General features: G+C 49.4%; 2 protein-coding genes across 17 annotated transcripts; both read left to right on the top strand.

Annotated features, from left to right (window-relative positions):
• The first annotated feature begins 19 nt into the window (after positions 1–19).
• Positions 20–12826, top strand: ATAT1 (alpha tubulin acetyltransferase 1). Of its 13 annotated transcripts, none has more exons than XM_081522877.1 (13): positions 20–138; positions 601–661; positions 774–865; positions 987–1047; positions 1401–1514; positions 1679–1780; positions 6583–6628; positions 6749–6817; positions 8383–8454; positions 8626–8869; positions 11546–11625; positions 11717–11759; positions 12105–12464. In XM_081522877.1, exons 1-13 carry the CDS (start codon positions 32–34, stop codon positions 12277–12279), a joined length of 1266 nt encoding a protein of 421 aa, XP_081379003.1. In that variant the 5' UTR covers positions 20–31; the 3' UTR covers positions 12280–12464. The 13 variants fall into 13 exon arrangements, with proteins under 13 accessions (XP_081379003.1, XP_081379005.1, XP_081379004.1 ...); XM_081522879.1 differs by having other exon boundaries at positions 11921–12464; XM_081522878.1 differs by having other exon boundaries at positions 20–429.
• C8H6orf136 (chromosome 8 C6orf136 homolog) lies at positions 12731–16700 on the top strand. Of its 4 annotated transcripts, none has more exons than XM_081522923.1 (6): positions 12731–12894; positions 14506–14907; positions 15181–15269; positions 15446–15646; positions 16239–16308; positions 16399–16700. In XM_081522923.1, the coding sequence occupies exons 1-6, from the start codon at positions 12823–12825 to the stop codon at positions 16510–16512; spliced, it is 948 nt and encodes a 315-aa protein (XP_081379049.1). In that variant the 5' UTR covers positions 12731–12822; the 3' UTR covers positions 16513–16700. The 4 variants fall into 4 exon arrangements, with proteins under 4 accessions (XP_081379049.1, XP_081379053.1, XP_081379052.1 ...); XM_081522926.1 differs by lacking the exon at positions 12731–12894 and adding an exon at positions 12988–13194; XM_081522928.1 differs by lacking the exon at positions 12731–12894 and adding an exon at positions 13212–13417.
• The last annotated feature ends 12 nt before the right edge of the window (positions 16701–16712 follow it).

Raw genomic sequence — 16712 nt, 5'->3', positions numbered from 1 at the left:
GTGGGGCGGGTCCGACCGCGCACAATGGGCCATGGAGTTCCCGTTCGATGTGGACGCGCTGCTCCCGGAGCGGATCACGGTGCTGGACCAGCACCTAAGGCCCCCGGCCCGCCGACCCGGAACCACAACGCCGGCCCGGTGACATCTCAAATCTTCCCCACGGCCCCTCTGTCCCGGTTCCTCTCGGAACCTGGTCCAGGCACCACGCCCCCTTCTCGCGTTGACTAGTGACCGTTCCTTTTGATGTCCTGGCTCGCCTTTTTGGTGACCTTTGACCCTAGACCTTGTGGGGTTGATCGGGGCTTGAATCTGCCACCTTTCACCGCTTGGCCCAATGAATGATCCCAACCGAAGGATATGGTTGACCTGCCCTTCCTGCTTCCCCACAGTAACTTTAAGGGAGAAGGGAGTGTACCACCCTGAAAGGAGGTGTGGCACAAGTTTGGGTTTCAGAGTAGGATGGGAAATCGGATTGGAAGACTCCAAGATAGAGGGAGGGCGTGAAGTACTACCTGGGGTTATGGCCCAGGTTCCCAGGGAGTGATTTCCCAGGACCCTTTAACTCAGTGACTATCTGACTCTTCATCTCTCTTTCTGTAGTGTTGATCTGCAGCAGCAAATTATGACCATTGTAGATGAGCTGGGCAAGGCCTCTGCTAAGGTACTGGGGAGTCTACATGCGGTAAAGGGGAGGCCTCTAGGAACAGCTGGTAAGGGAGGCAGGGGTCCTTTGGAAGGGACTTGTAGAAAGTCTGTCTTAAAATTCCTGGCAGGCCCAGCATCTTCCTGCTCCCATAACCAGTGCATCCAGGATGCAGAGTAATCGCCACGTTATGTATATACTCAAAGATACTTCAGCTCGACCGTGAGTGTCAAGTGCTGTTCCATCCTGTGCTTAATTCCTTCCTCCCTCAGCCTCTTTCCCTGTTTTGACGCTACCTCTTCCAAACAGGTGCTCGCTATTGTTTATTTTCTCCATCCTACAGGGCTGGAAAAGGAGCCGTTGTTGGCTTTCTTAAAGTTGGATATAAGAAACTCTTTGTACTGGTGAGTGTCACTGGAAACGGAAAATTTATATGCCTTGGCTCCTGAGAACAGAAGTTCTGGAGGTTGGAAGGTGGCAATAATGTTTGAGTCCTAGAAGATCTTTTAAGTTAAAAATTATTATTGGCTGCTCTGGATCTTCATTGCAGTGCATGCTCTTTGTTGCAATGCAGGGGCCTCTCTTATTGCTCTAGAACAAAGTTGTGTTGCATGGGCTTAGTTGCCCTGCAGCATGTAGGATCCTAGTTCCCTGACTGGGAATGGAACCCGCATCCCCTGCATTAGAAATCGGATTCTTAACCACTGGACTGCCAGGGCAGTCCCTAGAAAATCTTTGTTGTTCTTTTACCTCCTAGGATGATCGTGAGGCTCACAATGAGGTAGAACCACTTTGCATCTTGGACTTTTACATCCATGAGTCACTTCAACGCCACGGCCACGGACGAGAACTCTTCCAGCATATGTTGCAGGTATTGCTTATCTCTTTGCCAGCTCTTCCCAGAGGTCTTCAGTCCTCCCAGAGGCCCTGCCTCCCATCCTCCCACCCCGACCATGTTCCCATATCCTTCCCAGGATTCCCATTGGCCTGCTTTCTCCACACCTCCTCCTACCCTGAGTCTCTTGTTCCCTGCAGAAGGAGCGAGTTGAACCACACCAACTGGCCATTGACAGACCCTCCCAGAAGCTGCTAAAGTTCCTGAATAAACACTACAACCTGGAGACCACCGTCCCACAGGTTAGAAGTTTCAGAGAATAGATCCCCACTGAGCGTCCCCACTGAATTTACCTAGCCTTTGGGGGGCGAAGAAGAGGCACCTTCCAAGCAGTCCTTACTCCCCATTGTATAGGACTTCGTTTATACAGCTAAGCTCAGGGGCGGGATTGGGGGATACCATCTCTCATCCTGGAGCTGTTTCATTATCATCTCATCTATTTTTATTCTTCATCCTGGACTGTTGTCTAAAAGCATGTTTATACCCCAAACATAAGTCAGTTCATTTTCATCTCTTCATTTTCACATAGGCCATTACTTAGTCAATCAAGATTTAGTAAGGGCTCAGAATAATATACGTTCCCTGTCCTCAGGGAGATTTGGTTTATTTGGGGGAAGGTGGTTTGTTTGTAAGTAGATGCAATGTAATGTTGCTAATACTGTCTGTCCATTCAGCATATATTTATTGAGCACCCATCAGTATTCTGGGCTTTAGGAATACTTGGTTCAATAAAACAGAAAAAAGTCTCTGTTCTTACAGAGCTTATATTCTAGTTGGGGAGACAAACGTAATAAAAAAGTAGATACTCTGGTCCATAATAAGCGCTCTAGGAAAACAAGGGCAAGTAAGAAGGTTTGGGAATGCCCTGGTGAGGATGGGAGTATGTGGGGTTGCAAGTTTAAATGGGATAAGCAGGAAAGGCCTCACTGAGAAAGTGTCACTTGAGCAGTAACTTAAAGAGGTGAGACTATAAGCCATTAATACCTGGAGGGGGAGCATCCCACACAGAGGAAATGGCTAGTGTGAAGGCCATGAGGTGGAGTGGGCCTGGAAATTTGGCTGGTGTGGCTAGAGCAGTATGAGTGAGTAGGGAGTGTAGTGGAGGAGATAAGAGCGGTAACAGGGAAGGAAAGACACTCAGGGCCCTGCAGGCTATTGCAAAAACTTTGGCTTTTACTCTTAGTGAAAAAAGGAGAGCCATCATAGGGGTTTGAGCAGAGGGGGAATATGATAGGACTTACTTTAATATTCATTTGGCTGCGCCGGGTCTCCATCAAGGCTGTGGGGAATTTAGTTGTGGCATCCGGGGCCTTTCATTTGTGGCATGTGGGATGTAGCTCCCCAACCAGGAATTGAACCCAGGCCCCCTGCATTGGGAACGTGGAGTCTTAGCTACTGGACTCCAGGGAAGTCACTGATGTGACGTACTTTAAACCAGAGCACTTTGCTTGTTAAGAATACGCAGTAGAGGAGTGAGAGTGCAAGCAGATTGAGAAGCAGCAATCTTGATGATAAATGGTGTTGGCTCAGACCAAGGTGATGGCAGTAGAGGTGGGAAGGAGTGGTCAGATTTTAGGTATTCTGAAGTTAAAGCAAATAAGGTTTCTTGATTGATTGTGGAGAAAAAAAAGAGGGAGTTTAGGGTGATCCCAAAGTTGTTGGCCTGAGCATTTGGAAGGATGAAATTGTATCAACTGAGATGGAAGGTAGAGCAGCTTTGGAGGGGGGAAATAGTAGGAGTCCACCTTGAATATGTTAACTGGAGATGCCTGTGGTGAGTTCAGGTTGAGTAGACAGTTGGTTGCTTCCATAGCATTGGGAGAAGTGGTTTGGAGTGGAGAGTTTTCAGCACCTGTAGGATACTTGAAAGCAGCAAGACAGGATGAGAATCACCATGGAGTGAGTTACCGATGAAGAAATGGTCCAAGGACTTGAGCCCTCAGGCACTCTTGGAAAGTCTGGGAGAAGTAGCAGCAAATGCAGCCAAGGAGTGACTAGTGAAGTAGATGAAAAATTAGAAGTGACCTGGAAGGCCAGTGAAGAAAGTGTTTGCAGAAGGAGGGAATGACTTACTGAGTCAGATGCTGCTGATCTGTGAGGAAAGAAGAGGTCTGAGAAGTGACCATTGGATTTAGCTGCCTGAGGCCACTGGTGATCCTGACAAGCAGTTTCAGCACAGTGGTGGGTGGAAGCCTGGATGGAGTGAGTTTAGGTTACAGCGGTCCTCAACCCTTTTGGCACCAGGGACTGGCTTCGTGGAAGATAATTTTTCCATGGAACCAGTGGAGGTAGGGGAAGGGGGGAGTGGTTTCGGGACTTTTCATACGCATTACATTGATTATGCTGCCACTGATCTCACAGGAGGTGGAGCTCTGGCAGTAATGGGAGCAATGAAGAGCAGTATAAATACAGATGAAGCTTCGGCTCGCCTGCCACCACTCACCTGATATGTGGCTGGGTTCCTAGCAGGCCACGGACCTGCTGTGTGGCCCAGGGGCTGAGGACCCCTGGTTTAAGAGATTAAGAAGCTCAGACCTGGAGACAGCAAGAATAGGTGACTCTTTTAAATCCTGCTTTAAGGTGAACAGAAATAGGGCAAGAGCTCAAGAGGGCTATGGATCAAAAGAGTTCATTCTTCTTAGCTGCATAAGAACAAACAGCGTAAGAATGACTCAGAAAATATGATGATGTCAGAGAATGTGGGAAGAACTGAGAAAGTCAAGAGAACTGCTGAAGCAGTGTTGCTGAGTGGGCTTGGGACTGGGTTGACAAGCGAGCCTTGGGTAGGAGCACAGACAGTTAATCCATTGTAATGTGATTCACTGATGTGCTTACAGAGGAAGCATAAAGTGAGTACTTACTTGGGTAAAGGAAGACTTGACTTAATCTTGAAAAGTGTTTGTCAGGGGGACAGAAGTGGACAGGCTAAAGTGCTTTTCATGCAGGAAGAAACATGAGCAAAGTCAGAGAGGTATTAATATATTTTCAGGGCACTGCAAGCAGTTTTTTGTTTGGCTGGAGTGCTAAGCATATGCTTGTTGGGGGAGAATAATGTCATGGTAGACATTACAGCAGGGTCAAGGCAGGAGATAGACAGGGTCTGCTTAGAATGTGCAGGACATCATTTCTCCGTTAAGAGGCAGCAGAGAGCAACAGAAGGAACATAGTATTTTAATACATCAAATGTATTACCCAGGTAACATGTAAGAGCAGGGCACTTCAGTCATGTCTGACTCTGTGCGACCCCATAGACGGCAGCCCACCAGGCTCCTCTGTCCCTGGGATTCTCCAGGCAAGAATACCAGAGTGGGTTGCCATTTCCTTCTCCAATGCCTGCATGCATGCATGCATGCTAAGTCGCTTCAGTCTTGTCCAACTCTGTGCGACCCTATGTACAGCAACCCACCAGGCTCCTCTGTCCACGGCATTCTCAAGGCAAGAATACTGGAGTGGGTTGCCATTTCCTTCTCCAATAGAGTGAATAAATATATATAGATACATACATATATATAGATATATAGTATCATAACGACTAATGTTTCATGACCTCTGTGTGGTATCTACATTGCATTATCTCTGTTGATCCTTGTACATTTCTTTGAGGTAGTTGTTATTGACCCCATTTTGGGTTTATGTAGATTAGAGACTTGACCAAGTCTCAAGCTGATGTTAGAGCTTGAATTTGAACCCATAGCCCAATCTGATGACTACACTGTATTCCTGACAGACATGCCTCAGCTAGAATCAGGAGTCTGGGGTTTTAGTCCCAGTTCTTCCCTGTGTAGCTACTTAGCTTTGGGCTAGCCATGTCTCCAAGTATGTATATTTCTAGTTTTCTTGGGTATTTACTTAAGAGTATATAAGAGTAGAATTCCTGGGTCATGTGGTAATCCAGTGTTTAACTTTTTCAGGAACTGAAAAACTTTTTCCACAGTGAATGCAGCATTTTACATCTCCATCAGCAATGCATGGTAGCTCTAGTGCCTTGACATCCTCACCAAAATTTGTTATTTTTCTAATAGCCATAATAATGGTTGTGAAGTTGTTTCTCTTTGTGGTTTTGATTTGCATTTCCCTTTTGACTAATGATGCTGAGCATCTTTTCAAGTGCTTATTGGCCATTTGCATGTCTTTGAGAAATGTTCAAGTCCTATGCCCCTTTTTAAATTGTATTTGTTGCCTGTTTGTTTGTGGGTTGGAAGAGTTCCTTATGTTCTAGACACAACACCCTTATTAGATATGTGATTTGCAAATATGTCCTCCTGTTTATGGGGTTTCATTTTCTTGATAGGAAATCAATGTCCCATTTAAGAAATACACCATTTATTTCTTAAACCATGGCCGAAGTAATCTTTTCCCTAATGTTTCCTTCTAAGAGTTTCATAGTGTTAGCTCTTACATTTAGGTCTTTGATCCATTTTTTTCTTCTTTTGTTTTCTTTTTTATTTTTCTTTGGCCATACTCCATGGCACACAGAACTTCCCTAACCAAGGACTGAACCCATGGCCCCTGAAGTAGAAATGCAGTGTCTTAACCACTGGACCACCAGGGAACCCCCTTTAATCCATTTTTAGTTACTTTTTGATCCAAATTCAGTATCTTGCATGTAGATATTCAGTTGTCCAAACACCAGTTTTTGAAGAGGCTATACTTTCCCTTTTGAAAGGTCTTTCACTTTTATTGAAAATCAGTTGACTGTTTGTGGACTCTGTTCATTCCAAGGGTCTATTTGTCTATCCTGTGTTTCTACCACTGTTTTGATTACCATAGCTTTGCAGTAAGCTTTGAACTTAGGAAGTGTGAATCGTCCCCAAGTTTATTATTCCTTTGTTAATCCTGAAGGTTATTTTGGCTATTTGAGGTCCTCTGCAGTCCAGCTTTAGGATCAGCTTGTCAGGTTCTGAAATTCTGACTGAGTCTGTCAACAAGGACAGGAAGGCTGGCTTTTGTTCCTGCTGGGGTTTTTCTAGTCCAGGGTTCTATACCCAAGTATGTGCTGAGTAGCTGAATGGACAACTATTATTTCTCTCGTTTCGTCGTATAGGTGAACAACTTTGTGATCTTCGAAGGCTTCTTTGCCCATCAGCATCGTAAGTTTTCTCACCTACCTGTGTGTTGTCAAGCAGTTGGGGTGAGGGGAAGGGAAGAGGTGAACTCTTGGTACCCCCCGGCCCCCTCACTGAGGGGCACCGCCGCTTCCTTCCTCACAGGGCCCCCTGCTACCTCTCTGAGGGCAACTCGACACTCTCGTGCTGCTGTGCTCGATCCTATGCCCGCTGGTAAAGCTGCATTGAATGGGTGGATCTGTAGTGCTGTGATGGCTAGTCACTCTGGAGGCCACCAGGAGCTCAGTGTGTGATCTGTGGGCAATTTGAGAGAATTCTAAAGCAACCCAAGTCTCCAGCAGACGTTACCCATGGGAGCTCAGTGTATTTTATACCTGGCAAGACTTTTAACTAAGCAAGCTCACTGGGAGCCTGTTTGACCATAGCCATTGATGGAGCCTCTTGCTGCTGCAGGCCCATCAAAATAGGCCCGAGTCATGTTCCTTCCTAAACCCCTCAGGCTCTGTCACCCAGTGAGCAACAGGCAAATGCAGTCTCCCCTTCCGCTTCCAGTCATAGAATAGTGACATGAATGGTCCAAAGCTTAAATACTAGTTTTTGAAGATAACACTCAGAATTTGTAACACTTCCAACCAAATAATGGAGAAACCTAGCCTAGGAGGTACTGAAATGTTGCCCAGTTTCCTTATTCCATCCTCATTTGCACACATGCTCCCTGCCAGGCTGAGTCCTACCCTTTCTTCCTTCTCAAGGTGGAGGGGTGCAACCTTCTGCTGCCTGTGCAGTGCACACCTGCACAAAAGGGCCCTCTTTCTGAAGGAGCTGTTCTGTGGCTAGTTCTCACCTCCTCTGTGGCTGGGAAACAGAGTAACCACCACCCAGACAACAGTGTCACCAGTGACTAGCATCTACCAGTATCAGGCATGGAGAGGCAGTTCATATCTGTGACTGGCTTTGATTTCCAAGACTCCCCTCTGTCTAACTCCTACTGACCAAAGGCTGTGAGAGGGAGAGAGCCAACAAGGACAGTGAAGACCAGGTCTACAGGGGTGGGGACTCTAAAGCTTAACTGGATCCACTGGGCAGTCTCCTTTGCCACACATGATGGAGAAAGAACCTCTTGAGAGGGAAAGGGAGGGGCAAGTAGAGAAGAGAGGAGGTGGGAGGCTGAGCTTAGTCTGTTAGCCTCCCATTTTTTCTCTGGTAGCTCCTTTCCAGATGTCTGTGTTTTTTCCTCATCCATTTTTTTTCCCCCTAATAAAATGTAAATCTCTTCCTATCTTTGCCCTGAAAGGAGAGGTTCTGCCCCACCCCAACCTCCCCTAACCTCTCCACAGCAATTCCTGATTAACCAAGGGCTTTGTCCATCTCATCTAGAGGGACCTGGGGTCCTCGTTGGCCCGGCTGGGACCATTCCTCTGCCCCCGAATCCCAGGGGGGCCTGACAGCGCCCACTGACAGTAAGAGCTCACCTCCCTTGGCTGCCCTTCTCCTGTACCTCCCAGGCCCCAGAGTCTCCCCCGGATCTTTCCCCCATCTCTGCATTCAGCCTACTCCTTCTGGCTCTCCTCAAAATGCTCCGGCCTTCCCCCCAAATTCCCTTCTGATGTAATGGCACTGCCACAGAGCTGCTTCCACGGCGGAGCTGACGTCTCCTTGCCCAGGAGGAACTGTGGTGTCAGGGACCAGAGGTTTGGGGTTGCGGGGGTAGTGGCCGGGAGGAGGGTGCACAGTGTGTCTCCCCATGCTTACCTCACCTGTGTCCTCTCCACTCCCAGCTCCAGCAAGGAAGCTGCCACCCAAGCGAGCAGAGGGAGACATAAAGCCATACTCCTCTAGTGACCGAGAATGTAAGACTGGGCTGGGGGGGTGGGCCTGGGGGGCCTCAACCCAGGGGAAGGATTTGTTCTCTCTTAAGGCTCTGACTTCTCTTTTTCCTTCCCTGATCTTTGCTGTCATGACTCCCTTCCCTGTCCTTTTCCTTCTTTCTCTGTCTTGCTTTGTTTTCTCCCTCCTCCCAGTTCTGAAGGTAGCTGTGGAGCCTCCGTGGCCCCTGAACAGGGCCCCTCGCCGTGCGACTCCTCCAGCCCACCCACCCCCTCGCTCTAGCAGCCTGGGAAGCTCACCAGAACGGGGCCCCCTCCGCCCCTTTGTGCCAGAGCAGGAGCTGCTGCGTTCCCTGCGCCTCTGCCCCCCACACCCCACTGCCCGCCTTCTGCTTGCTACTGACCCAGGGGGCAGCCCTGCCCAGCGGCGCCGCACCAGGTAACAGGAACTGGAGGGTTAGGGAGCCTCAGGACTGTCAGGGCAGTTAGAGATGGCAGACGGCAGTGTTAATCAATCAGAGACGTGAAGCAGTAGGACAGGAGGATTGGAGACTCCTGAGACATTTTGAGAATATACTGGAAGATACGTGTGGGAGCGGTCTGGAAATAAATTACAGTGAAGGAGCAGAATAGGACTTAGGGGAGCCTAGGGACTCGAGTGTCTAGAGGACGGGTAGGAAGAATGCAGACCCACTGGTGGGGGGTGGGAAATCGTGGTTTAACACTTGCTGGGAGGGGGCAGGGTCTCTGACACAGCCTGGGGAGCCACCGGCCCCAGCTCAGTGCCTTGGGTGGCGGGAGCCCACCCTGGCAGGCAGGGACTGGGCCTCTCCTTTATTTCTCTCCCCAGCTTTCTCTTCACCTCTGACTTCTCTTTCTGTTTTTCTCTCCCCTCCATTTTCCCTCTCCCCCTCTCCTGTCCATAACATCCTTCCCCAGTTCCCTTCCCCGCTCTGATGAGAGTCGATACTGACAGACTGCTAACCCCCTCCCCTCCCTGGGAGACCTGGTGAGGGTGGAGACCCTTCTCCCTGAGAACCCCAGACCCAATCTCCCATTGCATCCCCCAGCATCTAGGGGAACTTGACAAGAACCCATAGGATTCCCTTTACCCCTTTCTTGGACAACTGGGTGGTCAGGGTCCCAGGTGGCCTAACACTTCATAGCTTTTCTTACCATAGAAAGCAGCCCTTCTCTCCTAACTTGGGCTCTGAACACTCCCACAGACAACCCGACTTGCTGCCAGGCTTCTTAGTTGGGCAGCTCATACTAATTATCCAGAGAAGCACACTCTTGCTTGCTGTCAGATTCTAGAACATCATGGAAGGTCCAAAGGCCTCCTCCGCCAGGGAAACCTTTTTAAAAGAGTCTTGTCCATAGAATAACTCCTATAGTCCCTCTACACTGTCTCCTGGTAGCTCTAATACTGCTTTGTGCTACCGGCTGCAGCTACCCTATCAGCCTGCTGACGCTAGCCACTGATCGAACTCTGCTTCATAGCAGTCTAGTCAGGTAGGACAGGGACTTACCAGCTCCCCACGGGATCCACTCAACATTGCCAAACTCTTAATCTCCATATGTTTCGTGTATGTGTTAATCTGTCAGGGGACCCCCAAGCTGATGTCTGCTGTGGGACTCTAGACTCACCATGCTTCTATAGACACCACCACCTCCCCCAGGTCCAGGTTGTCTGAAGGAGTCTGTTTCTTGGCAGTAGATCCCAGCAAACACCCTAGGATCACTCTTAGCCAAGTTTCAGAAGCTAAGCCTGAGTCTCAAGGCTCTGTTAGCTCCTGGAATACCCTCTCACATCCATCCCTCCCCGGTAGCTAGGTATGCTGATAGACTCCTGTCTTGTGAGATTGTCTTGATGATGATGGGGGAACTCTTCCTCTGGCCTTCCTCTCTTCTTTCCTCCATAGAAAGACTCCTCCCCTGCTCCATACCCAGGCTGTAGAACATCCTTTCCCTCCCAACCCTCTGGATGTGTGCTAGTTCAGGTACCCCTACTGTGTTCCCCCAAATCCTTGGGAGCAGGATCTCCCTCTTTTCTGACTCACTCCTCCTTTTTCTTCTCCCTCTCAGTGTTGTCTGAATAAAGCGTGAACTCTTGTGTTTTTTAAATGGACATTTTCAATGAAAAAAAAAAAAAACCCAAACAAACCTTAAGGTCTCAGCCTCATTTGTGCGTCACCCTGGACTCTCAGGACCTCTGGCCCTCTTCTTCACCTCTGAGAGCTGCAGGTCTTCCAGCAAGAAGGCTTAGAGCTCCCCTTGCAGGATCTGGTGTCTGCCTGTCCCCATCTTCACTGCTGGATTTTCTCCTGCAGATTCTATCTCCTCTAGTGTAGTCACTGGATCCCTCCATGTAGGCTTGTGTATCTATTCCTCCATTCTCTCCAGAAACCTCTAGTTCTCTCTCTAGTAACTCCTATCATTTACCCCAGGCCAGCCCTTGCTGAGATGTTAAGATTTACTAACATATCCAGGAGCCAATTAATTGCCTTCTGATAACAATCCCCTAAATGTTTCTTGGATTATTCTTCTCTAAACCCTTGGATCTCTTTCTCAAGACAATCCTTTTCCTAAATTCAGCCTTGCCACTCCCTCTTCCCCTCTGGCTAAGGTATCCTATAATAAAGGTAACCGTGTTTTCCAACTCAAAACATCAGAGTACCTGGTCCAGCAAATTTTTTTGCCTTTATGTGAATCCATTTTTGTTTTTGGCTGCATTGCGTGGCTTGTGGGATCTTAATGTCCCAACCAGGAATGGGACCTGTGCCCCCTGCAGGGGAAGCACAGAGTCCTAACCACTGGACCACCAGGGAATTCCCCTGAATCTTCTTATAACATGACTTTGATCACATTTAACCTTACACTTAACACATTGCCTCAACTAGAAATAATAAAGCAGCAAATCAGGACGGCTCCAGAAAACCTTGGGGTATAAAATGATCTCCCTTCCCTTGAACAACTTGTATTAAACACCATAGGAATGATAACTACCCCCTCTCTGTTCCTGTGCTGTTCTTTTATTCTTCTCCCCTGATTCCTCCATACCCACTCATCTTTCATCCTGTAGCCTCTTCCCCATCATTTCACATTTCTTCTACAGCGGGACTCCCCCAGGGCTGGTAGCCCAAAGCTGCAGCTATAGCCACCATGGGCGGTTGAATTCCTCATGCCCCAATACAGGTAAGTTACTCATCTCCTTACCCTCAAATCAAGTAGGCCATATTCACTACTTACTCCAGCCGTCCCATATACATGCCTGGTATTTCCACAGGCAACCAAGAACTGAAGCAGGGGGAACAGGAAACAGAGAATAGGTGAGGTCTGAGCCCCTCCCCTGCCAGCCTTTCACCACCTCTGACCCCTTTTCTAACATCACTCTCAGCTACTTCCTTCTCCTAAATCTCTCTCTGAACTGGTCACCAGCTTCTCCTACAGAGCCTTCCACCTAACATCCTACAAGCTTCTTTCCCCATAGGTTCAACTCTGGTGCTTCCCTTTGGCACCAGTCCACTCTGTGGGGTTTCAGGTTTGGACATAGCACCAGTGGTTCCATCATTTGTCCTCTCCACAAGAGCCTGACAGACCTTGAAGAAGCTGTGATCTTAATCCTCATTTTAGTACCCGTGTAACTCACTCTCCATCTCCCTCCTACCTACTAGGTCTGCCATTGAGGAGCAGGTCTTGTCACAGCATGGGTCTGGGGAGGAACCCATGCACACAGTTCCTCCACAGGCCCAGGTTCCACCAACCCAGTCTTGGACAATGGGTGGGGACATGTTCAACGCCAGGTTCATTCGAAACTTACATGAACGTCGCAGCACCAGGCCTTGGTGACCGCAGCCCCCTCTCACACCTTCAAAATCATTTCTGTCTCACACAGGACCTAGTCAAAGCTTGCCCTCACCGTGGATGTATTCATTCATTCATTTATTCACTCTACAGGCTTTTTTTTTTTATCAGTGCCAAGTCATTTGTATCTTATTTTTAACCAGAGCAATAAAATATTTATTTTTTACCACGAGAGTTACTGAGAACTGCGGATGTCGTTATTTCAGTCCCACTCCTCACCCATCAGCGCCCACTTTTGCGCAAGCGCACAGGTGAGAGCTGTGCTCTAGGCCGCTAACTTACTGCGCAAGCGCCCTGAGGCTGCCTCCGATTCGGCTAGCGCAGGCGCGCTTATTGGAGACCTAGCGCCTCACCGCCTCCCTGAAACCCGCCGTAGTGCGCAAGCGCGTAACATCTCCGTTTCCCTCCCCTCAGCCCCTCACCCCCCCCCTTCTTTCCCCTTCAAGAAGCCGGCTCCAGGGCGCGCTCACCCCTGTGAGGAGGCTGAAGGCCGGACACAGGAGGCGCTCTCGCCACTCCCGGAAGATCATGTACCAGCCCATCCGGGGGGCGGCCCGGCGCCTCGGCCCCTGCCTCCGCGCCTATCAGGCTCGTCCCCAGGTGAGAGCCGAGGGGAAGCGGGAGGGGAGGGGAGGGGGCGGGGAGAGACCCTCCTCAGCCGGCGCGTGGGGCGGAGCGCGCGTCTCTTTTCGCGCAGGCGCACTGACGTCCCACCACTGCTTCCCACCTGTGCGGAGCGGCGCGAGGGGCGAGGGGTCTCAGGGACCCAAGAACGGCGCTGCCAGCCCTGTCGCGCACGAGACGTCTGTCTCCCGGATCTTGGGGTCAGGCGGGGTTGAGGCTGGCGCTGTGGGGCGCGTCCGCATTTCTCCCGCGTCTTCGCGGTACCTGTGCCTGGAGGTGATTTGAAGGACGGAGGGCGGAGGGGTTCGCGGCGTCTCCAGGAAGCCGACCAGACGGACCTGCGGGGCGCGCTCTGCAGCCCACGCATCTTGCACCGGGATAGAGGTCCCGGCGGGAAGGCCGGCCCGAGTGGACCCGGTTCGGGCCCTTGTGCCCGGGCGGGCAAGATGGCCACGCCCCCGGCGGAGACGGTGCCTCCGGGACACCGTCGGGGACAGAGGTACCCGCGCGGCCCGCCCGCCTTCACCGATGATGAGACCTCTCGGGGGACTCCTTGAAAACGCAGGAGCTCGAGTCAGGCCTGACTTTAAGTGACCTCTGCTTCATCGCAGTTTCAGCATCAGTAAACCAGGGACACGAGGTCCATTCAGCCTTTCAACAGTCTCCTGGGCTTTTTCGTGTCGTTAGAGGAGCCCAAGTGATTTACATTTATATACTACTTTATAGGTCGCAAAGTTTTATTTACATTTATTATCTCATACAGTCCTCATTGTGACTCAGTGTGGCTTCATCGTCCTCATTTATAGGACATTTATGGGAAACTCAGGCTGAGGGAATTTGAGTGCCTGCTGCTACTGCTGCTAAGTCACTTCAGTCGTGTCCGACTCTGTGCGACCCCATAGACGGCAGCCCACCAGGCTCCGCCGTCCTTGGGATTCTCCAGGCAAGAATACTGGAGTGGGTTGCCATTTCCTTCTCCAGTGCATGAAAGGGAAAAGCGAAAGTGAAGTCGCTCAGTCGTGTCCGACTCCTAGCGACCCCATGGACTGTAGCCTACCAGGCTCCTCCGTCCATGGGATTTTCCAGGCAAGAGTACTGGAGTGGGGGGCCATTGCCTTCTCCATTTGAGTGCCTAGGGTTACATTATTGGAACTCCAAAGTCTCCTAGTTCCAGTTGGATGTTCTTTTCTCTACAGCAGCTGCCTCACACACTCCTGGAGTTGTGTTAGAGGCCACATCATTTCATCCACAGTATAACGAGACCTGTTTGGTATTCATTCATTTGTTCATTCTTCAAGTATGCGTTCTTATGATTCTTGCTGTAAGAGACAGATCTGCCCCCAAACAGGTTTGGAATCTTAAATCTAAACGTATTTGCTGTTTGGGGAAGATATTTGTACTTAAGTCACAAGAAAGTATATCCTCCTGTTTTAAGTAGAGATGGAAATGAATTTTTTCTCTGCTAATTCGATCTTTCCTGTCAGAAGGAGCAGGTGGTTTGGAAGCGTGTTAATGGGCAGAGTTTGGATGGAGGGGCATTAGGCAGCTGGATTCTTATCTTTTTCCTCTTTCGTTCTTCCTCCTTAGGACCAGTCTTCTCCATGGGCTCTACCATTCCCACCCCTTTGGCCTCACTCCACAACAACCACTTTTCCATCCTTGCCTCTTTTCTGGTCTCCCCCACCCCCAAGACCTCCCACCCGACTGCTTCCCCCAGCTCCCCCACTACCTCTCCCTCAGGTCCAAGCCCTCACCTCACCATGGGTGATTCTTCCCCCAGGAAAGGGGGAGGAGGGACCAGGACCCGAGTTACATAGCGGCTGCCTGGATGGGCTCAGGAGCCTGTTTGAGGGACCTCCCTGCCCCTGTCCTGGAGCTCTGATACCTTTCCAAGCCCCTGGGACTGCCCACCCTTCCCCTGCCACTCCATCAGGAGATCCAAGTATGGAGGAGCACCTGGCTGTCATGTATGAGAGACTGAGACAAGAGGTAAGTCCATTCAAAAATGGCCTTTGTCCAAAATGGGGAGAGATGTAGGTAATTCTTAAAAATAGGAAGTTAGTCAACTGGATTCTTGCTTGGAACCATGAGGCAGGCATCGAAATATGTTCCAAACATTTCCCAAGGAAAAGATGCTCCTCAGTTTGAATTAGGGATGAGATAACCTTTCACTCAGGAATAAGGAGACACTCAATATAGAAAACTGAGAAGTAGGATCATCTTTTCTTTCCTTCTGGTCTCATGCCTTCTTCTTCCACCTAGCTTCCCAATCTCTTCCTTCACTCCCACGACTACACTCTCTACTCATCGGATGTGGAATTCATCAATGAGATCCTGAACATGCGTACCAAGTGAGAATCCATTGAACGGGTAGGGCCTTGGGCAGCAAAAGGACCCAATGCTATTTTCACTTATTAGAGAAGGTCCTAAGCTGCTTCTCACCACCATCCCCAATTCCTCTGTCAGAGAATAGTTTGGTTTTCTGATTCTGCCGTCATGAGATTTCTTTCCCATCTCTTCCTCTCAGAGGCCGGACATGGTACATTCTGTCACTGACTCTCTGCCGCTTCCTGGCCTGGAACTATTTTGCACAGCTTCGGCTGGAAATTCTACAGCTGACACGCCACTCTGAGAATTGGACCCTGCAAGCCCGCTGGCGGCTTGTGGGACTGCCCATCCACCTGCTCTTTCTGCGTTTTTATAAGCGTGACAAGGAAGAGCTTTACCGGTGAGAAAAGAAACACACTACAACTTTCCCACCTTACCCTTTTGGGAGTCTGTAGTCGAATCTCCTAGACAATCCTCCATCTACCCTGACTTGACTGCAGGCTCCTTGAAGGCAGGCTTTGTTTTAGTCTACTTTAATATAGCAAAAATAGGGACTTTGAGTATATTAGGAAGCTTCTAAACTCAGTTTCTTCATGTACGTTACCTGGCACATAGTAGGGACTCATATACTTAATGAACAGATGAAAATACCTGTCTCATAAGTTGTGCTTCACAGCCTTGGGTAAAGTACCTGGTAAATTTTTGGCACAGAGTAGAATCCCAAGAAATTCTTAGGCTCAGCCCACACTGGTGGTTCCTAAACTTTGCTCCACAGTGGATTCTTGGATTTTTTTTATCCAAGAATCTTTTTTAAAATATTGGTGCCAGACATCCTGAGTTAATTGGGCCCAGGGTACAACTCAGGATTTTTAAAAGATCCTCAGGTGATCTAACACGTAGCAAAGGTTAAGAACTACTAGTTTAAACAAATGCTTGAATTAAAACTTTGAGACCAATCACCCTCTCAGTGAGCCTCTTTCTCCTTTCCCCAGGACCTATGATGCCTATTCCACCTTCTACCTGAATTCCAACGGCCTCATTTGTCGCCATCGCCTAGACAAAGTGAGTGCTAGGGCTGTGGGGGGCAGGGGGTGGTGTGCAGGGTGACAGCGTAGAACATCACACCAGCTACATTAACTTTTCTCACTTTAGCTGATGCCTTCACATTCACCCCCCACACCTGTGAAGAAGCTGTTAGTGGGAGCCCTGGTGGCCCTGGGGCTATCGGAACGAGAACCCAGCTTACACCTGTGTTCCAAGGACTGATCAGGAACTGGGGCAGAGGCAGCACTGATGACTTTGCTACGCACAAAAAGAGGCAGTGGAGGTGGCTGAGAGCCTCAGAGCCAGTTACCTCCTCTCTTCGCTCTCCTCCTTTACTTTCCATCTCATGCTATGTAAAGCTGCTGTGTAATTTAACTTGTAAATAATAAAATCTACATGAATATATGAGATCCAATTTCCAT

Source organism: Giraffa tippelskirchi, chromosome 8 (assembly GCF_054371585.1).
Source record: "Giraffa tippelskirchi isolate mGirTip1 chromosome 8, T2T-mGirTip1v1.2.pri, whole genome shotgun sequence".
NCBI classification, from domain to species: Eukaryota; Metazoa; Chordata; class Mammalia; order Artiodactyla; family Giraffidae; genus Giraffa; species Giraffa tippelskirchi.
The sequence above is the reverse complement of the archived record's forward strand: the minus strand, read 5'-3'. Positions and strand labels throughout refer to the sequence as shown.